The sequence below is a fragment of the Neodiprion lecontei genome, chromosome 3 (assembly GCF_021901455.1).
Source record: "Neodiprion lecontei isolate iyNeoLeco1 chromosome 3, iyNeoLeco1.1, whole genome shotgun sequence".
Classification (NCBI taxonomy): domain Eukaryota; kingdom Metazoa; phylum Arthropoda; class Insecta; order Hymenoptera; family Diprionidae; genus Neodiprion; species Neodiprion lecontei.
The window spans coordinates 33,679,480-33,700,436 of NC_060262.1; the positions used below are offsets into that span (position 1 = coordinate 33,679,480).

General features: G+C 34.2%; 4 protein-coding genes across 10 annotated transcripts; 1 reads left to right on the top strand and 3 right to left on the bottom strand.

Moving 5' to 3' along the window:
* Nucleotides 1–568: 568 nt before the first annotated feature.
* On the bottom strand, nt 569–3,210 carry LOC107223150 (ubiquitin-conjugating enzyme E2 L3). The gene is made up of 4 exons (XM_015662746.2): nt 3,053–3,210; nt 2,591–2,686; nt 1,348–1,534; nt 569–1,053 (listed from the first exon to the last, which is right to left on the bottom strand). The coding sequence occupies exons 1-4, from the start codon at nt 3,077–3,079 to the stop codon at nt 887–889; spliced, it is 477 nt and encodes a 158-aa protein (XP_015518232.1). The 5' UTR covers nt 3,080–3,210; the 3' UTR covers nt 569–886.
* Nucleotides 3,211–6,141: 2,931 nt separating this feature from the next.
* Nucleotides 6,142–12,984, bottom strand: LOC107223173 (merlin). Of its 2 annotated transcripts, XM_015662781.2 has the most exons (9): nt 12,725–12,984; nt 12,470–12,599; nt 11,498–11,703; nt 11,026–11,253; nt 10,538–10,747; nt 10,329–10,435; nt 9,564–9,693; nt 9,122–9,457; nt 6,142–8,950 (listed from the first exon to the last, which is right to left on the bottom strand). In XM_015662781.2, the coding sequence occupies exons 1-9, from the start codon at nt 12,821–12,823 to the stop codon at nt 8,573–8,575; spliced, it is 1,824 nt and encodes a 607-aa protein (XP_015518267.1). In that variant the 5' UTR covers nt 12,824–12,984; the 3' UTR covers nt 6,142–8,572. The 2 variants fall into 2 exon arrangements, with proteins under 2 accessions (XP_015518267.1, XP_015518266.1); XM_015662780.2 differs by having other exon boundaries at nt 10,329–10,747.
* LOC107223158 (peroxisome assembly protein 12) lies at nt 12,958–16,145 on the top strand. Of its 6 annotated transcripts, XR_006903432.1 has the most exons (8): nt 13,057–13,206; nt 13,596–13,890; nt 13,969–14,077; nt 14,163–14,356; nt 14,477–14,845; nt 15,018–15,103; nt 15,234–15,439; nt 16,071–16,145. XR_006903432.1 is itself a non-coding variant. In XM_046734844.1 (7 exons), the coding sequence occupies exons 2-7, from the start codon at nt 13,771–13,773 to the stop codon at nt 15,343–15,345; spliced, it is 990 nt and encodes a 329-aa protein (XP_046590800.1). In that variant the 5' UTR covers nt 12,958–13,090; nt 13,596–13,770; the 3' UTR covers nt 15,346–15,919. The 6 variants fall into 6 exon arrangements, 4 of the variants coding, with proteins under 4 accessions (XP_046590800.1, XP_046590801.1, XP_046590799.1 ...); XM_046734844.1 differs by lacking the exon at nt 16,071–16,145 and having other exon boundaries at nt 12,958–13,090; nt 15,234–15,919; XR_006903433.1 differs by lacking the exon at nt 16,071–16,145 and having other exon boundaries at nt 13,053–13,206; nt 14,477–14,856; nt 15,234–15,919.
* On the bottom strand, nt 15,682–19,835 carry LOC107223157 (phenoloxidase 1). Its single transcript, XM_015662755.2, has 7 exons — nt 19,202–19,835; nt 18,482–18,892; nt 17,837–18,292; nt 17,376–17,697; nt 16,950–17,249; nt 16,625–16,857; nt 15,682–16,299 (listed from the first exon to the last, which is right to left on the bottom strand). Exons 1-7 carry the CDS (start codon nt 19,310–19,312, stop codon nt 16,054–16,056), a joined length of 2,079 nt encoding a protein of 692 aa, XP_015518241.2. The 5' UTR covers nt 19,313–19,835; the 3' UTR covers nt 15,682–16,053.
* Nucleotides 19,836–20,957: the final 1,122 nt, after the last annotated feature.

A 20,957-nucleotide genomic window follows, 5' to 3' on the forward strand; every position in this document is an offset into this window, starting at 1 on the left:
ACAATCACATCATTTGGCTCTGAAACATTTCATAGATTCATTTATTTTGTCATCATACTATTTACTCCACGTAGTTGCAAATAGAAGTCGAGACAATAAATGAAAATATAGCATTCGATGAAAACTGAAACAGATTTCCAATCTTTGATAAATAAGCAACAAGTGCTCTCTTCAACCTCTCACCAAATGGCGTTTGAGCATAGTCCTATTGCAACCTCAAGCCAATTAACTGCAACTTTAAATTAGAAAGTAAAGGACCAATACGCTTACTTCTCTAGATATCGAATCATTTCTCTGACTGATAACCAATCAAGCAGCTCTGAAAGCACATTCTTGACAAATTTGGCACAAAGTTACTCATAATACACAGCTGTTTAAGTCTTGTATAATACACACTATTCCCGACCACAAGCTCGTGAGTAAAAAATAAAAATAGTAACGAACTATCAATTATGTGTGATATGATGTCAGTGTACGTTTCCAAAAGGCTTCTTCTTGAAAGTGGTCTTACCATTGTATTGTCGCGATCATTTGATCCCTATTATGAATTAGTAACAATAACGGAAAATCGGGTATTGACATCAATGGCTACCAAAACCGCCCTTGATGGCTTCTATTGAATGATATACAATATTTATTATTATAATTTATAATATTATTAAAAGTTCTCCATCTTATGAATAATTATTATGATTTTCATTTCTTTTTCTTCAATTTTTCTTCTTTTACTCTGATTCTCTTTTAAATCAATTAACCAATACTGTACGATGGGATTTCAGCCCTGAAGCTAGCAACATCCTGGTTTTCTCTGAGTCAAGTCAGGGTACCAATTAGGTCATGAGGCGGGCGGACAAACAGGCATCTCGGTGAGTTAGGCTAATCGATGTTATTCTGCTGAAGCCGATTCTCGCCTCTTCTCTGCATGTTTTTTTGTAAACTCCTCTGCATTCTTGAAAAACTTTCTTCTATCTTTCAAAAATTCTTCTGCTAAATCTGCTCTCAGTGGATGCTCAGGTTCAGGATCATTTACCAATGCGATCAATGCTTGAATCACTAGAGATGAAGGTATAACAAAAAAGTGTCGAAAAAGTTATGTCGGTTATTCATTTTCTTGGGCTATTTGTTGTATCAGACATTTTAAAGTGGTTACTAACATCATCAAGAAATATGTTATTAAGAATGAATAAATAAAAATATGCCGGAATGACTTTCTTAATTAAAGGTGAACGTATGAATAATGTAAACAATTGATTTTTACAAGAATACTGATAATTCGATTCGTGGAACATGATTGTTGATCAAGAATATTGAGATAACTATTACTGTTGAATATTACAACCACTTTACCTTGATCGGTTTTTGTGGCAGGCTTCCAATTTTCAGCACTGATGATTGCCAAACACACCTGACCCTTTTCATCAATGTTGGGGTGGTATATTTTTGTTTTGAAGTTTATTCTTGGTGGTTTAAATGGATATTCTGCTGGAAAATTTATTTCGATACGGAAGGCACCTTTGTTGTACGGAGGATCATCCTGAAATTTTATTGGTAGATTAAATTTAATCATCTGACAACTAGAATAGTTATAATTAACATTGTTTAAAAACTATAAAATACTGATACATTTTCAATTGCATCAAAGCATTTTCTTCCAATTTTGTTCTCACATTGGTTTCCCAAAAACAACGTAAAATTCAAGATTCTTATGTAAGTGTAACAAGTTCATCGACATGGTTAAAATTTCAAATTACTAGAGTGGAATTCATATTAACGGACATGCAATTTCAGCAATTCATCGGGAAGAAATATTTGAATTTCAACAACTGTCTGTAAAAAATACAATATTTTTGATCATCTTTCAAGTGATTTTATTAGCAGTTTGACATAAAATTTTTTATTTCCGATGAAATATATTACAGTTCATGAAAAAATTAGATTTCATATTTTTTTTGTTTCTCTGGTCGTGTAAACAATTACAACTGAATCAAAACACAAGCAAAATTTACTATTGGCAGTAACTTGTACCTACTACTACATGAAAAATTTCAGTTCTTGCTTAAGTTCTCAAATTTCAGGGAACTGATTTGCTCCACACAAAGTTTTTAACCAAATTTTAATAAAACGAACCCATTACTTCATTGGTGCTTTAATTCAACTTCAATACTAAACAAAAACAGATTGGTATATGTTTTGAATCGAGTGTGAGGTCTGTTACCAGTTCAACGATCATTGGTTGATGTATATGAATAATCATCAAGGAATTCCTCATGCATGTAAAGGAAGTACAATTCAATGAAGCCTCCTAATAAACTGATATTTTGATGTTAAAATGATGACACAATTACGACCTTCATTTAATCCTATAATATCGGAGCATGCTTGTGCTTGTTCAAATACACAAATACCACTGATGAATCATGCATGCATGTAAGGTGAATCTGGAAAGTTCATAGAAACATGCACATACTTATACATGTGTATATATACATATATGCATGAATACCTCTGCGTGAATACACAGAAGCATACAGAGCGGATTTGGAGCAGGTAAGTTAGGTTATGTTTGAAACTAATTACAAATATAACATACCGGTAAGATAAGACCTTGCCAAGTAAGAATATTAGCTTCGTCGACTTGGATGTTGGTAAAATTTTTCATGGCTGACGCCCTCAAGTCACTTAGTTCCTGCGAAAAAAAAGAACAGTTAAAACGTGACAATGGTGGTAGAGGAAAAAAACGAAACACTTAAGTGGTAATCCTAGTAAGAATGATTCATAACGCAGGTAAACTTAATTAAGAATAATAATTTGAAAAACTTCGAATGATTGTCGGATTCAATAATTAATCAATTCATAACGTTTCCCGCTGATAAGAAAAATTGTAAATGCTAAATTGGTCACTCAAAAATTTTTGACATTTGTCAACGGGAAATAAAAAATAACTCCAACACAACGTTACGTTCCCGTCCTATGTGTCTTTTCAGGTTATAATCATTAATTCTAATCATATATAAGTACTATGGAATGAAATTGTTGAAAAATGTCAAATTACCTTCTGCAGCCTCCGTGTGGCTGCCATTTTGAATATAACAAATTTCACTAAACTGGGCGGAAGTCGTCCGTTCAAGAAACGTTGGTTCGGAACCTTTTCAGAACGCAAGACTCCCGCTGTAGTTGGCAGTGAATGGCCCAGAATTCTCTGCAATGCGCGCTGAGAATTTATCTCAAGGACGTCATGGCACGGAACGTGTGATCCTACCACAGAAATCACTTTTCACTAATTATCAATACCAGATAGAAGATCTCGCTTCGCTCTTCGCATCATTTGCAAATTGTATTTTCATTTTCGTTTTGTGCGAACCCGAGAATGTTTCATATTGCATATCAGTTATTCTATTATAATTTATTCAACATTCGTCGATTGAAGTTTGCCTCCAGTTTCCGTACACAAATGTTATTGAATTTGAATATAGTAATATTTTACCTTGTCTTGCTGGTAGTCGTTGAAACCCTCGTAGCTAAGTTCAAATCGTATGATTTGCATGACCTTACAGGAGCTGCGGGATAACTGCGTTCGGTTTTACTTTTACTATGGGGTTTATTCGCTACAAAATCATGGTTACTAATAAGCTCATGAATGGAATCAATACATGCCTGTTATAAAATATAAACTAAATTTTTTATTTGTTAATATTAACATTATAATCTACATAAGGACATTCTTATAACAGCTGCATTACCGTTGCAATCAATAATGCAGTACGGACGCCAATATTGTATTTTGTAAAACTGTATGCACATGCATAATAGACTTATATGTGATAATGTAATATTATTTATATAATTAAATCGTTTACAACATTAGAGTAATTATTCAATTATGCCGATTCGTGACACCTTACACACTAGTATGAAACTTCGACTTGTTTTTTTACAGTCACATTTGCACCTAGAATTAACGTTGAAATTTTTTGTATGATTTAAAGAAAGTAAACGTACAAAATTAGTCCAGTCAAAATGTTTCTGAAATCGGCCTTCCGAACTAGAAAGCTGATTTTTTGGGGTAAGCCGTGTTTGACAATCACAAAACAATATGTTCCGAAGTATCAGGGTTGCAGCACTTAGGGTACCGAAAAAAAATTAAAAAGAGTGGAAAAACATTTTTAGCTTATAACTTAAAATCTGAACATAAAATTGAAAAAAATTTCAAAGGAAAGTTGTAGAGCACATGAACAATCTTCTATTGAAATTATTGAGATTTATAATATTTCAGAAATTTATTTTTCTACTTCACCTGTCCAGTACAATAAAAATGTGAAATTTGTCTACTCTCAAGGTTTTAAGATGGGAGAAAAAAATGTAGAAAGAAATGCTCGATGATATCAATATCAGTCTGATGCTGTGATAGAGCTTTCGAGAATTTTGAGTTCTACAAAAACAATTATACTATAATTTCTCATATTAGTTTGAATGCTTTTTTTTTTAATTCGAAACGTCAGAAACGAATTTCGGTATAGTATCAATTCACGTACAACATTTAAAAAGATTTTCATCTCATTTTATTTCGGCCAAATGATTTTTATCATACGAAGAATTGATCTGCATTTTAAGCATGCGAGGAAGCACGTTGAACGCGGCAATAAAAGTAAGTAATCATAGCTCATAAAAGGAGTGCAGGCAAAACAAGCGGTTTAGGGTGGCTATAAACCAGCCCTCGAACTTCCCGTTTCTATACTGCAGGTCCCATCATGGTTCCAAATTCACAAAAAAAAAAAAAAAATAATAACATCACATTCGAAATTCGAACTGTAAATTCAAATTCGTGATTAACGATTTACGCTACTGAGACCTCAGATCCCATATTACATCGCACATTACAATTTTGGAAATCTAACTTCAGATTAGTTATCGGTGAACCAAAGACCTCCGACTAGTAATTTTTACCAAAATTCGAATGTTTAACAAAAAATATTCCAACATATTCCCCATTTTGGGTTTCGCAAATCTGACCTCAAATTCGGGACGAGACACTCAAGAAACCTTCGAGTACCAATTTTTATAAAAATCCAAATGTTTGTAGTTTTTTCCAGCATATTGAATACGCCAAATTTAAATTTTGTAAATCTGACTTTAGGCTCGTGAATAGCGACCCAAAAGCTATGAAGTACCAATTTTCATTAAAATCTATTCATTCGTTCTCAGGATATCTTTTTGTTTTTTTTTTGGAATTTTGTTATTACATAACTCAAAAAGTAACTGCACCGATCAAAGCGAAAATATGATCAGTTCTAAATTTGGAAAAGCCGCGTCGATAGAGACGAAAATCATTGAAATCCGATTACACGGTCTCAAAATATCGTCGAATGAAAACATTGACCACACACACATACACACACACACATCGTCCATACGAAAATAGTCGGAGGTGATTCTCTAGATCTCGAAACGTCGAGATCTAGTGAAAACTCGACTTTTCATTTTCGGCCTGATTACAATAACTTCCTTTTATCTCTGAAAACAGAGAAACGGGAAGTTAAAAAAGTCATAGGGTACCTTTTCGTAGGAAAGTAATCATATAAAAAATAATAATGTAAAATAATATAAAAAATTGAGCACCCCGCGAATTGAGGCAAACCATTGATTTAATAATTAAAATTGTTATGAAAAAAGGGAAAAGGTTGAAATTACAAAATATCTGTCGGAGACTGTAGAATGGATTTTTTCGACGTTTAAAAAATAAAATTGAATATATAATATGTCAAATTTGGGATTATATACGATTTTTTTAAGGTTTCTTTCAACCCCCACATTTCGCATACTTCTGACGGCGGATCTATTGAAGATGAGGGAAGAATGTGATGACATTTTTCACATACAATTTAATGCTCTACAACTTTCATGTGAAACTTTTTCCAATTTTGTATTTAGTTTTCAAGTTATAAACTAAAAATATGTTTTTTCACCATTTACAATTTTTTTTTTCGGACCCCCGAATGCTGCAACCCTCCTACTTTGTAACATCTATTGTGATCGTCAAACACAGCCTACCCCAAAAATTCAGCGCTCTACCTCGGAACGTCGATTTCAGGAACATTTTGACTGGACTAAAGTAATAGATCAAGTACCTTTCTACACTTCTGCTATATCATATTCAGTTCGTTTATTAATCATTTACACGAGTGTTACAGGTGTTGCTACATATTGACAAATGTATTTTTTTATTCTTGCAAAAAAGAAGCTGCGTTGAATACTCAAATATCACTGGAATAAAATCACAATAAATCGTATCTCGGTTTATAAACCACGTCACGAACAGAACGAGAGCATTGTTAAATTGGAATTAAATTTTATTTATGACATTATATTGCTATATTATGAAAAATTGCTCTAATTATTTCAAGATAAATCCTTATGTACACCTGTATCTACTCATGAAAACGTATGTTTACATTATAATGATCAAATTGTATAATAGTGGATTAAACGTGATGCGGTTTTGATGCAAATGAAATACATTTTTGTTAAGACTAGCATGGCACCAGAAATTTGCTGATAGCCTGACGAATGTAGCAATTTGCCGATAAAATATGAAAATATCGCTGCGACAAGTTCATATTGAGAGGGACGTAATTCCCTAGACGTAAGATTGACAAAAAAACTATTACAAACAATTTGACAATTTCAAAACATCATTTTTTACTGATACGTTAAAACTAAGAATCAATCAATTTTATTAAAAATTATATCACCGTAGCGTTCGCGAGGAACATCAATGAAAATATTTATTGCCAGTTTGATCTGAACCGTACTGTTGTTCTATATGCTAATAATTGATTGCCGAAAATGATAAACTGATGAATTTTACGGTCCACTGGTTGAGTAAATTGAAGAGATTGTAAAAAGTCTGTTAATCAAATAATCAAAATAATGTGGCAATATTTATTACTATTATTGACATGGTACCAGATTTTCACGACAGACGAGTCAAGTTTTTTTACACACAATAATTGGACTGTGTAAAAATAACGTATATTTTAGAGTTTTTCGACGTCTCCAATTATCAGACATTTTCTTATTAGTCTGTATGGTTGTGAGAACAAAGCACCACTTGAGTCTCATGAGAGCCTTTAAATACAAGGTGAACGAGTAGTCTGATTATTACGGAAAGCTCCAGTTATTGTTCTGTATGGGTGATAAAAGTAAGCATTCTGCACGCACATGCAACTTTTCGAAGGAACTACTAATGATATATACATCCTTTAAATCACTTCCAAAATATTGCGATAAAAGCAAATCCAAGGTGCTAATTCAAATCAGGTGTAATAGTATCATAACTCATAACTACTATACAACTATTCTAGGCGGCATAACGTGTACATCTTGTCTACGTGGTAGATAAAATATTTGTTCTTTTCACCCGATTAAACAGCATCAGGAAACATTCTTACCTATATAGATTAAAATCTAAATTATTCTGCATAAACATTTGTTAAGTGTCCAATTGAAGTAACCCTTCTTATACCAGATGTTTTTGTTCTTAGCGACCTTTTTTACCTTGTAAACACATTCGAATTGTTTTCTATTAGTAAGGCTATCAACGTTGCATTTTGAATAATAAATACCATGCAAACACTGAAATATAAACATACCTATATGAATCATTTTTTACCCTAAGATTCTATTACACGAACTCATAATGTCTCTATGGTAATGCGTTTTTGTGCTCGGAGCTATATACCTATGATCATTCTTTAAAGGCTTACATATTATAGTTAACTTATGAAGCTATTACACCGTCTTCATCAACGTTAACAATAATGTATGAAGGGAATATTAATTTTACTTGACTAAATAAAAAATGACTGAAGAAAACAACTACGGAAACATTACGAAAATTGGCGAAAAAATACATATGCCACAGCCTGAAATGTTATGTGATTTTTTGCAAGGTATATCTCATAATTAATAGGCAAAATTATACTTATATTACGCTCTATCTGAATATCAACGATTCGACTAATTGTTACGAATACGACTTTACTTCAAGCGCCTGGAAATTAATGACCTTGTACAAAATATTGGAACTTTGTGGCATGATCTATGTATCGGAATATTTGTCTGATGATAAATACGTTCCTTTATTCACAAGCAGATAAGAAATAGGTATTAAAAGTTTTACGAAAAAAAATCTTCGTAAAGTGATAACTCCAATAGGAAATTCAAGCAGATAAATTCTACCATATCAAATTGTATCCATCCTATTTCTAAAACTATCTGATAGATTCTATCAAAGTATATAATTAATAACTCTGTAGAGCTTATCGTTAAGCCTGCTCTCCGTGACTGAAATTCTCTTGTAACAATGATAAGCTATAAATTTTGGCCAAAATAAACGTCAAAAATTTGTAGAAAATATCTACAACTTAATTAGGGTATATACAGTTAGCAAAACATCGATATTACGCAATGTTTAAGCTAGATAGGCACTGATTATTGTACAAAAATATTTTTCAATTGAAATGGTTATCGTATGATCTAATCTTTCTTAACCGTAATTTCAAAAAATAAATACCTAAAGCTCTTCGAAAAATGCGACTCGAGCTTTGGTAGATCCAGACTTCACTTTTTTCAGCGTACTGTATTTATTTTCACCAAGTCGCACCTGTTCCTCGTGTAGCTGGTCCAGCTCACACTGCTTTTCACCAACCTTCATTACCTCAATTTCAGATCGTAATTCACGTAATTGTTCTTGAAGATGCTTGCTTTTCTCCCAATAATCCACCCGTTCTTTTTCTATTTCAAGGGACAATTGATCGACATCTCCATCGGCAATAAGATCATATGACGTAAGGTCCGCTGGAAGAGGTTCTGCGTCCAATTGCAACGTCTGAAGATCGGCCTGTAGTTCAGATGGTAATACTTGTGTTGACGGGAATAAATTTGGTACAGGCTAAAGTAAATAGAAAAGAATTCGTTATTTACTAGTAGTGAAAATGTAATATGTGCAAATTTTCAGCCATTTGCTACTGTTTGAAGGCTGAAAGTGGATCAGACTATATTAAACTATTGCATGCATAGTGTATCTTAGAAAAAAAATTCAATAGAATGAATGTAAACTTACAGTGATAGATGCGTTGTAAGCATTTCTGCTCAAAAATTCCAGCAACTTTTCCTTAGCCTCTTTTTCAGCAATTCGAGCACGTAGCAGTTCATCTTTCAGTTTTTCGGCTTCAGCTGCTCGTCGTTCCGATTCTTGAACTAATCTCTCTGTAAGAAGCTCAGCTTCACGAGTTTTTCTCTCTAGGTGAACTTTTTCTTCCTCCGTTTTCATATTATTAAGTCGTATACGAGTTATCTCTTGTTCTGCTTCCGTTGCCTTTTGGCTTAAAAGCATAGCTTCTTCCTCAGCAACGCGACTCTTCTCTGCTAACAGATCTGCTGTCTCTTCAGATCTTCTCTGTAATAAGAAGTATGGTGAGACAAGTAATTTGTTGCCATTACCACTTGTTGTTAACAGAATAGGTAATTGGCTAACAAATCTTTAACACCCAAAAAAATGTTACCAATGCTTCGTTGGCAAGTCTTATTTCTTCTTGATACTGTAACAACCGTTGTTCCATTGCTGCCTTTTCTCTTTCTGCAGCTTCTCTTAACTGTTTTTCCCGGGCCAGTTTGTTTCTTTCGATCTGCCTCCTACATGTAAAATAATTCGTATCAATATGAAAAACAACGACACTCTGGGACAACATTAGTACAAACAAAGAACACAATATACCAATTGTGTTAGAAAACCTGTTAGGAAATAGAACACACGTGTTAAGTGTTATGCAGAAGCACTGATTAGATCATTCCTTAAACAAATACTTTTGTACTATTTTGTTGAATACATGCCACATGTGTTTTTATCTTTTTCCTAATTACTGCTGCGCAATATAATGTTGCAAATGTATTTGAGGTCAAGGTTAAATGACTGAATCAAACAAATGCAAGTTCGAGATTTACAGGTTCTGCTCCATGGATCAATAACTAGACGAATTTTCCTCTTTCAAAATAAAATATATAAATATTATAATAAGTTCTTTATGGTATATGTTAAAATATTCAGAACGGAACACAGTTTGAAAAACATCAAGAGTTATGATGCAGAAATGACCGTTGTTATATTTGTGAGCTGAAAATAAGCTTTCCAGGTACATGACAAATTGTACCAACTAATATGTGAAATAAAAATAATTGTGTGCTAAGAAATACAATTCTGAAAAGTATTAATTTAGGAATGATGCAAAAGCTAATGGTACATACAAAAGTCTCGATAATCTTATGCTTACCTAGATTTCTCTTCCTTGGCCTGTGCTTTCATTTGCTGTACCTCCATTGAGTCTGGTTTACGGCGACGCATGAAGAGGTCGTGGTTGCCAATGCACAAGTCCAGAATCTTAACAAATAAGAACCGTGCGGCTTTTTCACTACAATGCTCGTCGACCCCTATAGCTACCAAGCCCTTCACCCAGCTGCCAACATGTGACTGTTTTTTTACCAGTTTGTTCATGCGAACTTTCTGCGAGAAGAAGACAAAGTTCGGTGACGACTTCTCTACAGGTTTGATTACAAACTTCTTGTCATCGAAGCTGATATGCCGGATCTCTGACCAAGTGAAAGTTGTCTTAGGTGCCAGCTTATTCTCCTTCTCATAGATGTTCAACCCAAGTGCTGTAACACCGAGCCACAAGTCCGTTTCCTTCTTGTTCTAAAATGAAGAGAAAAGTGCTGTTATTTGCCACATATAAAAGGTGTCAAATTTTTTTTTATGATCACTACAAATCGAACATGTAGATGGACTGAAGGATGCTTGAAGAGACTTAGGCTATAGAGTTTATCTGTTGCCGCTTTGTAGTTGATTTGCCAATGGTCCATGAATTTGAAGAAGTAGAGTTATGCACTTGCCCAATTTATCAAACATACAATATTTTCTGTCTTTGAGAATACGTCGGTAAGTATTAAATGAATTATATCTTTCATACTTACGCTAATAGGAAAATAGTTGACGCCATACATATCCAGATCTTGGGCAATCTTTAGATATTCCATTTCAGCCTCGTCACGAGACATTCCACGGTGATCAGCGTACCAAATCTTGATTCTATCTTCCCACATTTCAGGAGTCATTTGATATTGGTCAATCACTCGTTGTGGCAGAAGATCTTCGCTAGCCAGCATTCCTGGCCGGTATGATACCTCGTCGTAATCACCATACTAGGTTTAATATAATAACACCCACAGGTATTCATTATCAATATAGTGATGATACATTTTGACATCTCCTCGACAGATTTTACTCAATATTTTTACACTCTGGACTTCTTCAGCAGTTTTAAAGGTGCTTTGTAAGCGAGGCAATCTCAAAGTGAGAAAACCTGATATACGAACCAGATAGTAATAAACTGTGAACAACACGTTACTAAAAATCACACTAGTTAACAATAAAAATTTCGATTACCTTCGCTTGCACGGCATACGACGCAAGTAGTACAGAGGCTTCAGGTGGACAGTAAATATCCATAGACAAAATGGCTTGCTTCACTTGCAAAAAGAACAAGTGTTGCGTTACCTCTTGAACAAGTTCCTCAGCCACATCTTCAGGGTAGAATTTTGCGAGAAACATAAACGGCGTCGTTGGTTGTTGTGAAATTCCTTGGTCCTGGACTAGAAATTTATACATAGATGAAGTGCCAAGTTTTTAACTTGTGTTAATTGAAGGATAGAAAGCACAGAAACATTACCTACTTGCACATCCACCATACCTATTTTTTTTTCGTTAATCTTTTTTTTATCACGTGACATAATATTGATTAGCATGAGTGATCGATTGTTTTGTATTTGTACTAAAATTCAAATGCATAGATATTTGACCGCAGTCAGAAGAACTAAGCAAAACGCTTAAATCCCATAGTAACTGCATGGACTAAAAATTATTGACAGTTCTATGGAGAAAGGCTCCTACCAGTGGTTTCATCGAAAATATGTTAACTACACCTGCTCTGGAAGTTTGGTGCAATGCCAGAACATATTTTGTGCTCTTGGTTTTGACACAGGTGTAAGAAGAATATAACTATTGAGCCTTTTCTCGAAAATTCGTAAACGCACCCAAATTCTAATAGCTTTAATATAAGTTTAGATCAATCAAGGAATTGAGCACTGAGCTTTGCTTAAATTACAAAATAACAAGATTACAAATCTTCCTAAAATCACTGTTATCATCTTATATTATCTCTTGGGATCTAATAACAGAATTTGCAGTGCATAGTCTCTTGTGTTAGGTATAATAAACCTGCTAGGCAGGAAATTGAAAAAAAAATAAGACTTCACTTTCTTTCAATAGCAGGAAGTAGGTGTGTAGGCAGTTCTTTTGGTAGCGTTGAATAAAATTGCGAATTAAAAGGATAAATAGAGGAAAGAATGAGGGAGATACCTTTCTTGTCCAACTTGAGCCAAGAAATAAATCCTTTGGCATCCTCATACTGAAGTCCAAAATACCAGGTCTCTCTGAGACCAATAGTTCGGCACACTAAATCAAATAAGTCTCTCCCAGTGGCTCGCCACTAAGAAAGGGAGAATTTTACAATGAAAAACATTCGAATGACATGGAGGATAGGAATCATTACGTAACACATTGTTCGTATAATTTGGGAACAATGTTTTGCAACAATAGATTCCAGAAGCTAACCTCCAAATTGAACTCAAGCTCGGCGTCCAAAGTGCAGACTTTCACCGGAAACGATTTCCCCGATTTTTTCCTACGAAACGGTGGCATTTTATCCTTCATTTTATTTATTTGACATCACGATTATTACATTTTTTTTCTTCACCATATCACTTATTTATTTATAAGGAATATACGTCGACCCACTCGCAAGAGAAAACATTATGTATTTTTTTCTCCGTCTTCTCTCACTCACTTTGACACGAGAGTAGCTACATCTGACACAGGCAATTGGAACCACCCACGAACGACCATTCTCTCACACTGACCTTAGCTGTCGGCTGCTATCGGTTGTTACGTATACAAATTTCCCTCGAATTAATCTCAGAGGTCAGATATTCACTTCAGTAACACAAAATTGTACCCAAAAGCCTTGCTACTACCTCTAGAAATTGGCCCAATTTTTTAAGTATATATTTTCCGGAAATGCAACAATCTTCGCCAAAGTATGAGAAGTTATTAAATTCGAGGTTAACAAATGCAAATATGTTTTAAAACAGATTTTCTCCGTAGTCCGCTTATATACCGAATCGGTATTTATCTGCATTAAAAATCGAATCTTATCCAATTTAATTCCATTGCTATTTTAGCCAAAAGTTTCGTAAATAAGCATAATAAATTTGCAGAAAATTCATAATCACAAAGCGGTTGACAGCTCGCGTTTTGATGGATTTAATTGACGCGTCTCTGTAAATTCATTCTAACCAAAATTGATCCGTAACCTGTGACAAATATTAAAGTTTTCGATGGTCAAGTTGGAACAATTCAAATACATACTGGAACTAAGAGATGATTTTGAACATTGATAAAAAGCCGCGTATTTCAATGATTTCAGGTACAAAATTCAACATGGTGGTCAAGTGAACGGAGTTGTTAACCTTGAACTCTTTGAACTCTATCAGGTCAAAAATCAACATAACATAGCCAATTGCTTTCATGTATATTTTATGAATGAAAATAGTAGCGTCATTACGGAGCGTGTTATGGTTTATTATTAGACAACAATAGTTATGGCTGAAAAAGGAGCGTATTTAACGGATACAGTCAAGGCTAAACCCTCGATTTTTGAAATTGTTGCGCAAGAATCTTTAGCCTCTACACTCGAGCCAGTCTTCAAAAAAATCATCTCGGTACGTCGCAGGCTCGTTTTTTTCATTATTATTATCCTGTAATTTGTTACATAGTGAATCTTATACACAGTATTTCAGTATTTGGTGTTGGTCAATCCACATCGATATGGATGGCTTGAAAGATGGTGCGATGAGGCGTATCTGGTTTTTAATGCCGCTCTACAATATCACTATCTCAAAAAATATTGTAAATATATTGAGCAATTTTTTTTACGTTTCTAACTAATTTCTCCAAATATTCGTCAGCCTAATCAAATCCATATTTATTTCAGCGGCATCATTCTCCGAAACATTTTATGGGTTGAAACGTTCTTCAGTCGTGGCAGGTTCAGATGGAAAGTTATCTACTAAGCAAGAGAAAATTTCTTTATTGCTGTTAGTCGTCTTTCCGCACTTCAGAACCAAATTATTTAGGCTTGCGGAAGAATATAAATTGGAAGTTGCTGATGGTAAAATACCTCAGAAGGTACGTGAATTCGAAAAGCTATTTATATAATTTATAAGCTTTGAATATGCTTTTTGTTGTCATCAACAGTACAAACACTTTAATTTGTTCCACATTATTTAAATAACTAATTTTTTTCAGCGATGGCAGAAACTTGTAAGGAAATTGGTAATAAATGGAAACATGATATTTCATGTTATTTATGAATGCCTAATACTCTATCGGTACCTGAGGTACATGGCTGGACGGTCAGAATATTCAACTCCGCTTCTTTGGCTGGCTTCTGTTACATTGTCTTACGCAGATGGTAAAAAATTCCTCACCATCACTGACCTTCTCATGAAGATAAGACTCGGAACATTGACCTTCAGTAATGGCATAGATTTGTTTGGAATGCTTTTTACTAGATCACTTGAATTTGGAGCTTTCTTTCTCCAGTTTCTTCGATGGTGGAATCAAGAAAATTATTACGTAAACCTGATGGCTCTGCCTACACCTGTGCCTCCTGAGGTAAATGAAAGGTATACTTACATTTGTCTTCAACAAAATACGGGGAGTTCATATTCCCTCTCCTGATGTTTTTAACAATGTATGCATCATGTTCCGAAAAATCCGGATTTTTTGTTTGCTGCACTTAAGCTAGACATGGATGAATGTCATTCCATTTTAATTTTCAATCCAGGTTCCAAAAATAGCGTTACAGTATAAAGGATTATGTCCAATCTGTCGGAAAGGTCGGCAAATCCCCACAGCTCTGCCAGTTTCAGGGTAAGTTTGGCATGTTTTAATTCCATTTTATCATGTAGTTTCACATAGCGGAAGTATCGATATGTTTTACAAAGCATCCTTACCAAGCAAACAAAATTTCTACCAAAAATAAATATTACTCTCTACGTAGGTACGTCTTCTGCTACCAGTGTATTCTAAAGTACATACGAGAATACGAGAAATGCCCGATCACAAACTATCCAGCCAAAGAGGATGACTTGATACGGTTATATGTAGAGTAGACAGTTTCAGAATAACGTTTCAACTACATACACTCACGATACCAAATGTGAAGATGCACACAAAATAGAAATAAGTCTGAAGCTTCACTGAAAAGTAATTATGATATTACTTGAAGAATAATTGCTGCCTTCCTGTTTAGTAAAATAGTATAACAATCCGTGTGGATTGGGAATAATTGTGATTCTTATCTTTTTTATACTGATGGATACATGTGACAGCATCAAATACCGAGTACTTGTATAGATATGTAAGGTTTAGGTTTTTCAACTGTTATACGTTCCATGTGAAGATACATCAATTTATTCTTATTTTCCTACCATAAAAACACACAAGTGTATAAAGAAGTGTAGTGTAAGAAACTTTTTTTATTTCTGAATAATAATTGATTGAGATATGTAAGTATAGAACTTTGCGAAGAATGGAATTCATAAGCGTGGATAAAATATGGATGTCAGCAATAGAGACAAATATTGACTGACCTTATTTAACTACGTGTACATACATGTAAACTTCTGCTAAGGTAGCATGATTTCTTGTATTAAATATACTGTGATTATGTGATATTCGATTAAACATAGTTTCTTACATAAAATTCAGTCATAACAAATGAAATGAAATATGTTGATGAACAATTATTCATGCTATGGTTTCTTCATATAACATCAACAGTTGTATTTCTGAGATAGATTTACACACTTCTAAAAGAGCTAAATCCTTGTTGTAGATGGAGTTGCAGTAGATTGATTTGGCCGACGTAAGATGGAATTTGTATGACGTATTAGCACGTTCGTAGTTCTCATATTTGGTGTCAAAAATTGGGATAAAGTATCAACACCATTACGTGGTAGACGATCAAATGGATACCCCATTGCTCGAGCATCTGGATACTTCTTGTTTCGTATTCCGCAGAAACTAGCAGCGTCACTGCATTGTCCACCTATGTCTTGTTCGATCTAACAATAAATGAAACTTTTTATTAGCAATATCGCAATGTATATATTTAAAATCAAAATATCCAGATATTTCTTCAAGCAAACATTTCCTGATACATCACAATAGACAAAATGTAAGTCCACTTGTTTAAATTGAATCTGTTCGTTACAGCTGGTTGAATTATTTCTGGCTCAAAATAGATTCATGCTACAATGCGTTTTAATCTTATTGAATGATAGACAATTAAGCCTCATTAGTATTTTTCTCAAATCCATTGATAATTTTTGTGTATTTCTAAGAAATTGCTGTTTTCTTCTTTAAATAACTTTAACCAGGTGAAAATACCTTGTCATTGTCGTAGTTGGAGATCATAACAAAAAGTTCTGTCGCATAGCCACTTTCAGTTCCTTTTGGAAGAAGCATGTGCTGAGGCCAACCACAACCACAGAAGTTAAAAGCATCAAGCTCATTAATATCAGTTGGAACATTGACAGTCAAATTTCTAAAAGTTCTTTCAAATGGAATTGTTACAGATGATAATGTCGAGTTACGCTCAATGGTGTTGGCTCCAGGTCTTACTAAAAATTTGTGAATTATGCATAAATTTTAAAGGAATGCGCTACGGTGCCATGTTTACTGGTATTAAAATTTTTAGTAATAAGTTATTTACAGTTCACGGTGAATTTGTCCAGTTCAATCATCATATTTTTTTGATCTGTGAAAGCCATAGGTCTACCAAGCTCATCTTGTTTTGGTGTCAGAAATATTCTACAGGTTCCCATTTTATTTGCTCCACTTTTGTTATTTACCTGAATTCTGTAAATATATGGAGTATACTGTAAATGTGTGAACCTTACGAGAACAGAACCTCTGGGTATGAAATCCAAGCCTCGTGACATATCAACGTCACTCTGCTGCCAGAAAGTATGAAATACGTTCTTCGGCTGATTCTCTGTCACCACTTCCACACCTGTGATTCACAGAATAAAACTGTTCGTTAGTTGCTGCTTATCACTTCTGTAGTTTTTATGCAAAGAGCACCCACGCATACTCTTTAAATTGGCTCAGTAGTTTTTTAAAAATTACTGCTACAAACCTGTAACATCAACTCCTGGGTTATTCAATTGTTCCACTGTATATGGAGGGAGCGTCCCTTTATACAGTTGAAAAATAGATTCTACCCAACCATGTAGACGATAAAACACAGGATCTCTCATAGTGACAGCTGGATCCCCAATAGGAGAAAAGGATTCCAAATATCTGTGATCCGGATCATGTATGAATGATAGTGCTATGTGCATATAGTTGTGCAAATCACCGTAATAATTAAAATTTGGAGAAAGAATACAAGCTTCCATGAGGTTTCCCAATACATCTATGCCATCCTTTTCTGTCAGTGGTATAGTTTGACCTCTCTCCTATAGTTAAAATTACCTTTAAAAATGTCTGCATGATCATACATAATGTGAATGAGGACACAGTTTTCAGATTGTGAATCAGTCTTCAATGTATTACCGTGTTGTGGCTAGTTGAAGACAGAGAAAAATAGTCTCTTACATTTATTACAGATTGAGTTGAAATTGCCTGTGCAATACGATCTCTCCATCTTTCCAGGTCTTGTATGTCAAATTGAAGTTGATCAATTGTACGATTAATGTCCTTAAGCTCTGAATTAGCTGGACGAGCTGGCCAAGCACGACTGGCTACAAGCGAATCCAGTTTGGGAAAATAAGCTTCGGCAATTGGTTCGCGCCACCTGTTCCAACGCTCCACTCGTGGAAGATCATTGCAAAATCGTTCAACGTTATATCTAGCCATAATCTGTGAATGCATGTAATACAAAAGTTCGCCACGTCTATCTTTGTTAACTATTTGCATTGGCCCGGAAGGTGGATAGACTAAGTGCCAATGCCAGTGGTGTAGATTGATACCCAAATCTTCACGAAAATATGCAAGTCTGTGCTCCACATCCAAATCAGATGCAGTGTAGTTTCGAGGAATTTCGATTGGCATCTAAAAGGCATTTAATGTTAGAACTTCGATACACGTTTGGTACTAACATACATATGGATTGGATTATTTCAGAAAATATTGCAGAAAAATCACAATGAAGCAATAATTATTAAATAATTACATACTGAGTAATTGAGTCGCATTTGTCTGTACTATTACTTAAATAACTACATCAAAATTTTTGCTTACCCTTGAGCCAGGTGCAACAAGGTTTGCTTCTTCTCGTACTTGTGCAAAAACTCCGCTTGTTACAAACTTGTCTGGAAAGACTTCGCACAAGGTAGGTATTGGCAGATCTCTGGTATCTGGTCGATGCAGAATAGCAACGGACAAACAGTAAATATACATTTGGGGATTGATTCGATCGTGACAAAAAACAGATGCAGATAGAAAATCATCATAAGTTGCCATTCCCAGTAGAATCTCAATTAGATGTCCAGCCATTTTGCGGTGGCTTGGCATGAAAAGAGAAAAATTCTCTGCGCGACCCAGATTGGTTGCTATGCCGAGTGATGGTACGCTTATTTTCTTGACAGGAATTCTAGGGACATCATCACCAACCCGTGATAAAACCGATGGAACAGATTGATATCTTTCCACCTGTAATGAATGGTTATAAAGTTCGGTAATTGATAATCCGTTGAACGGATCATACTATGTAAAATATAGGTTATCAAAATTAGAGACAGTATAAATTGATTGTATCAAGTATGGTATCAATCATGAATCAATCATCTATTCACATGACAATTAACTCATTGTTAAATTATTTAGATTCAAATTTTTCTCCATTTTATTCGAAATCCAGATATGTGGTTTGGCAATTTTATCACTTCAACCTCATAGGTGATGTAATTCACTTGAAAACGAATTATGAATATTTGGTCTTTCGCCCTGAATAATACTTACTAAATAACTTGGTGGAACGTCAAATGTGGTTGATTTATTGCCACGTGAGACAAATATTGGTTCCGATGGACGATCATAGAGATACAGTATGTCTGTCAAACTTCGCGACATGTTGGAAAACTGTCTAGCGTATAAGATGGCACAAGACTAACTACTGCAGGAATCCTTGCAGATATCTTATATAGTGAAAGAAAGGGGTGAGTAAGAGACCACATCCTCATCGTTAGCAAACATTGAATATTATGTATGCTTAACTCGTGTTTGAATCTAATTATGTACGATAAAAACAACTTTTGTGGTTCTTTATGCCGGATGTCCACTGATGGCTTGCGCCTTTCCCGCTTCCAAGATTAAAAGTGGTAAACAGATTGATAAATAAAACCACTGTTTCTTTTCGAAGCAAACTAAGTACTAGAGTTGTTACACACTTATAATTTAAAAATATATTACACTATGATTTGGTTGATTACTGCACATGGATTAAACAAGATGTAGAATGTTTGGATGATCCTTTGCTGTGAAATCACCATACTCCATCATATTGTATTTTACTGCGATAATATCTATATCTTCTTGAATAATCAGAAGATAGTAAAGTCTTCTGTGTTTAGAAAATAACACTACAAATCTTGCTTTGACTTATAGTACTAAAATATAAAATATTGTGCAATTCTTAACATAAATTATCAATTTTCTAGGTCTTTCAGATCAGTAATAATCATGATTAAGTTGCGAATGAAAGTATATGGAAAGTATGAACGAGTATAAGTATCTTGGATAGGATAAATTATTTGGTTGAATAAACGACGTTTTTAATCGGCATATATAAATTTTATTGTGGTCAAATCCTAGGATGTACATTACCAGCAGAATGTTTCAAGTAAACAAATATGGAATGATCACTATTCGTGATATATTTCTACATCTTGAAAAAGAAGTGAGTTTACAAAACGAACCTATTGTATTAAGCTCTCTCAAAGTGCTTGCTGTAGAGAAATCAGAACATGCACGAAAGAAATGAGTGATTATGGGATTGGTGGCAATATGAGTGGGTACAATTTTTTAAAAACTAAAATCGCCTAATGTTTTACTTTACCACCAATGACATATTAAACTTAGCTTGAACAAACTGCAAAGGTGGTAATAAAACGAATTAACTATATAATTAGTCTACTCAACCAAAGATAGTAACCAGCCAACGAAAAGAACATCTAAACAGCCTCAGGTTTTGTTACTGCTCGTAGTCAGTATAACTCACATAAAAACCCTTGTTTGATAATAATTTTCAAATAAATTGAAATTCTCTGTAAGTCTGATGAAGAGTATATATTTATTTCAGAGATTGACGAACTTAAATTCCCCGTTATGTACTTACTACTATGAAGATTTTTTCAGCATTTTAATTCATTTTTAGTTTATGGCCAAGACAATCAATATTGAAGAAATATCGTTATATCAGTTTTATCATAAAAATAGTCAGTTTTACATTATTGATCATTCTGACTTAAAAAACAGCTACTTTTTAATATACGATATGTTCAATCCATTTTGAATACCTCGTTACCTGAGGATGTATAGATTTGACTTCGAAACAATAAACTATGTGGATGTTTTCTGCAAATGTATGAGGTGTCGAATTATTTCTAAGACATGGATGTTTCGTCTTTGATGTTGAAAATAAGTTTGTTTAGAACAATCTTCACATCAAATCAATGGATTATATCGTCACAAAGCCACTAGCGATACTTAATTGTGT

What these genes read in the sequence shown, in the direction of transcription:
- LOC107223158 (XM_046734844.1), top strand. Translation starts at nt 13,771, where the DNA reads ATGGCTGAAAAAGGAGCGTATTTAACGGATACAGTCAAGGCTAAACCC. An exon ending in TCTTCAAAAAAATCATCTCG is followed by an intron (nt 13,891 to 13,968) that starts GTACGTCGCAGG and finishes ACAGTATTTCAG; the next exon opens with TATTTGGTGTTGGTCAATCC. An exon ending in ACAGCTCTGCCAGTTTCAGG is followed by an intron (nt 15,104 to 15,233) that starts GTAAGTTTGGCA and finishes CTCTCTACGTAG; the next exon opens with GTACGTCTTCTGCTACCAGT.
- LOC107223173 (XM_015662780.2), bottom strand. Translation starts at nt 12,823, where the DNA reads ATGAAGGATAAAATGCCACCGTTTCGTAGGAAAAAATCGGGGAAATCG. An exon ending in GCTCAAGTTGGACAAGAAAG is followed by an intron (nt 11,704 to 12,469) that starts GTATCTCCCTCA and finishes ATAAATTTCTAG; the next exon opens with TCCAGGACCAAGGAATTTCA. An exon ending in GACTTGCCAACGAAGCATTG is followed by an intron (nt 9,458 to 9,563) that starts GTAACATTTTTT and finishes TTCTTATTACAG; the next exon opens with AGAAGATCTGAAGAGACAGC.
- LOC107223157 (XM_015662755.2), bottom strand. Translation starts at nt 19,312, where the DNA reads ATGTCGCGAAGTTTGACAGACATACTGTATCTCTATGATCGTCCATCG. An exon ending in CAACTCAATCTGTAATAAAT is followed by an intron (nt 17,698 to 17,836) that starts GTAAGAGACTAT and finishes TTTTAACTATAG; the next exon opens with GAGAGAGGTCAAACTATACC. An exon ending in GGACAAATTCACCGTGAACT is followed by an intron (nt 16,858 to 16,949) that starts GTAAATAACTTA and finishes ACAAATTTTTAG; the next exon opens with TAAGACCTGGAGCCAACACC.
- LOC107223150 (XM_015662746.2), bottom strand. Translation starts at nt 3,079, where the DNA reads ATGGCAGCCACACGGAGGCTGCAGAAG. An exon ending in CCACACGGAGGCTGCAGAAG is followed by an intron (nt 2,687 to 3,052) that starts GTAATTTGACAT and finishes TTTTTTTCGCAG; the next exon opens with GAACTAAGTGACTTGAGGGC. An exon ending in TGCCACAAAAACCGATCAAG is followed by an intron (nt 1,054 to 1,347) that starts GTAAAGTGGTTG and finishes CTTCATCTCTAG; the next exon opens with TGATTCAAGCATTGATCGCA.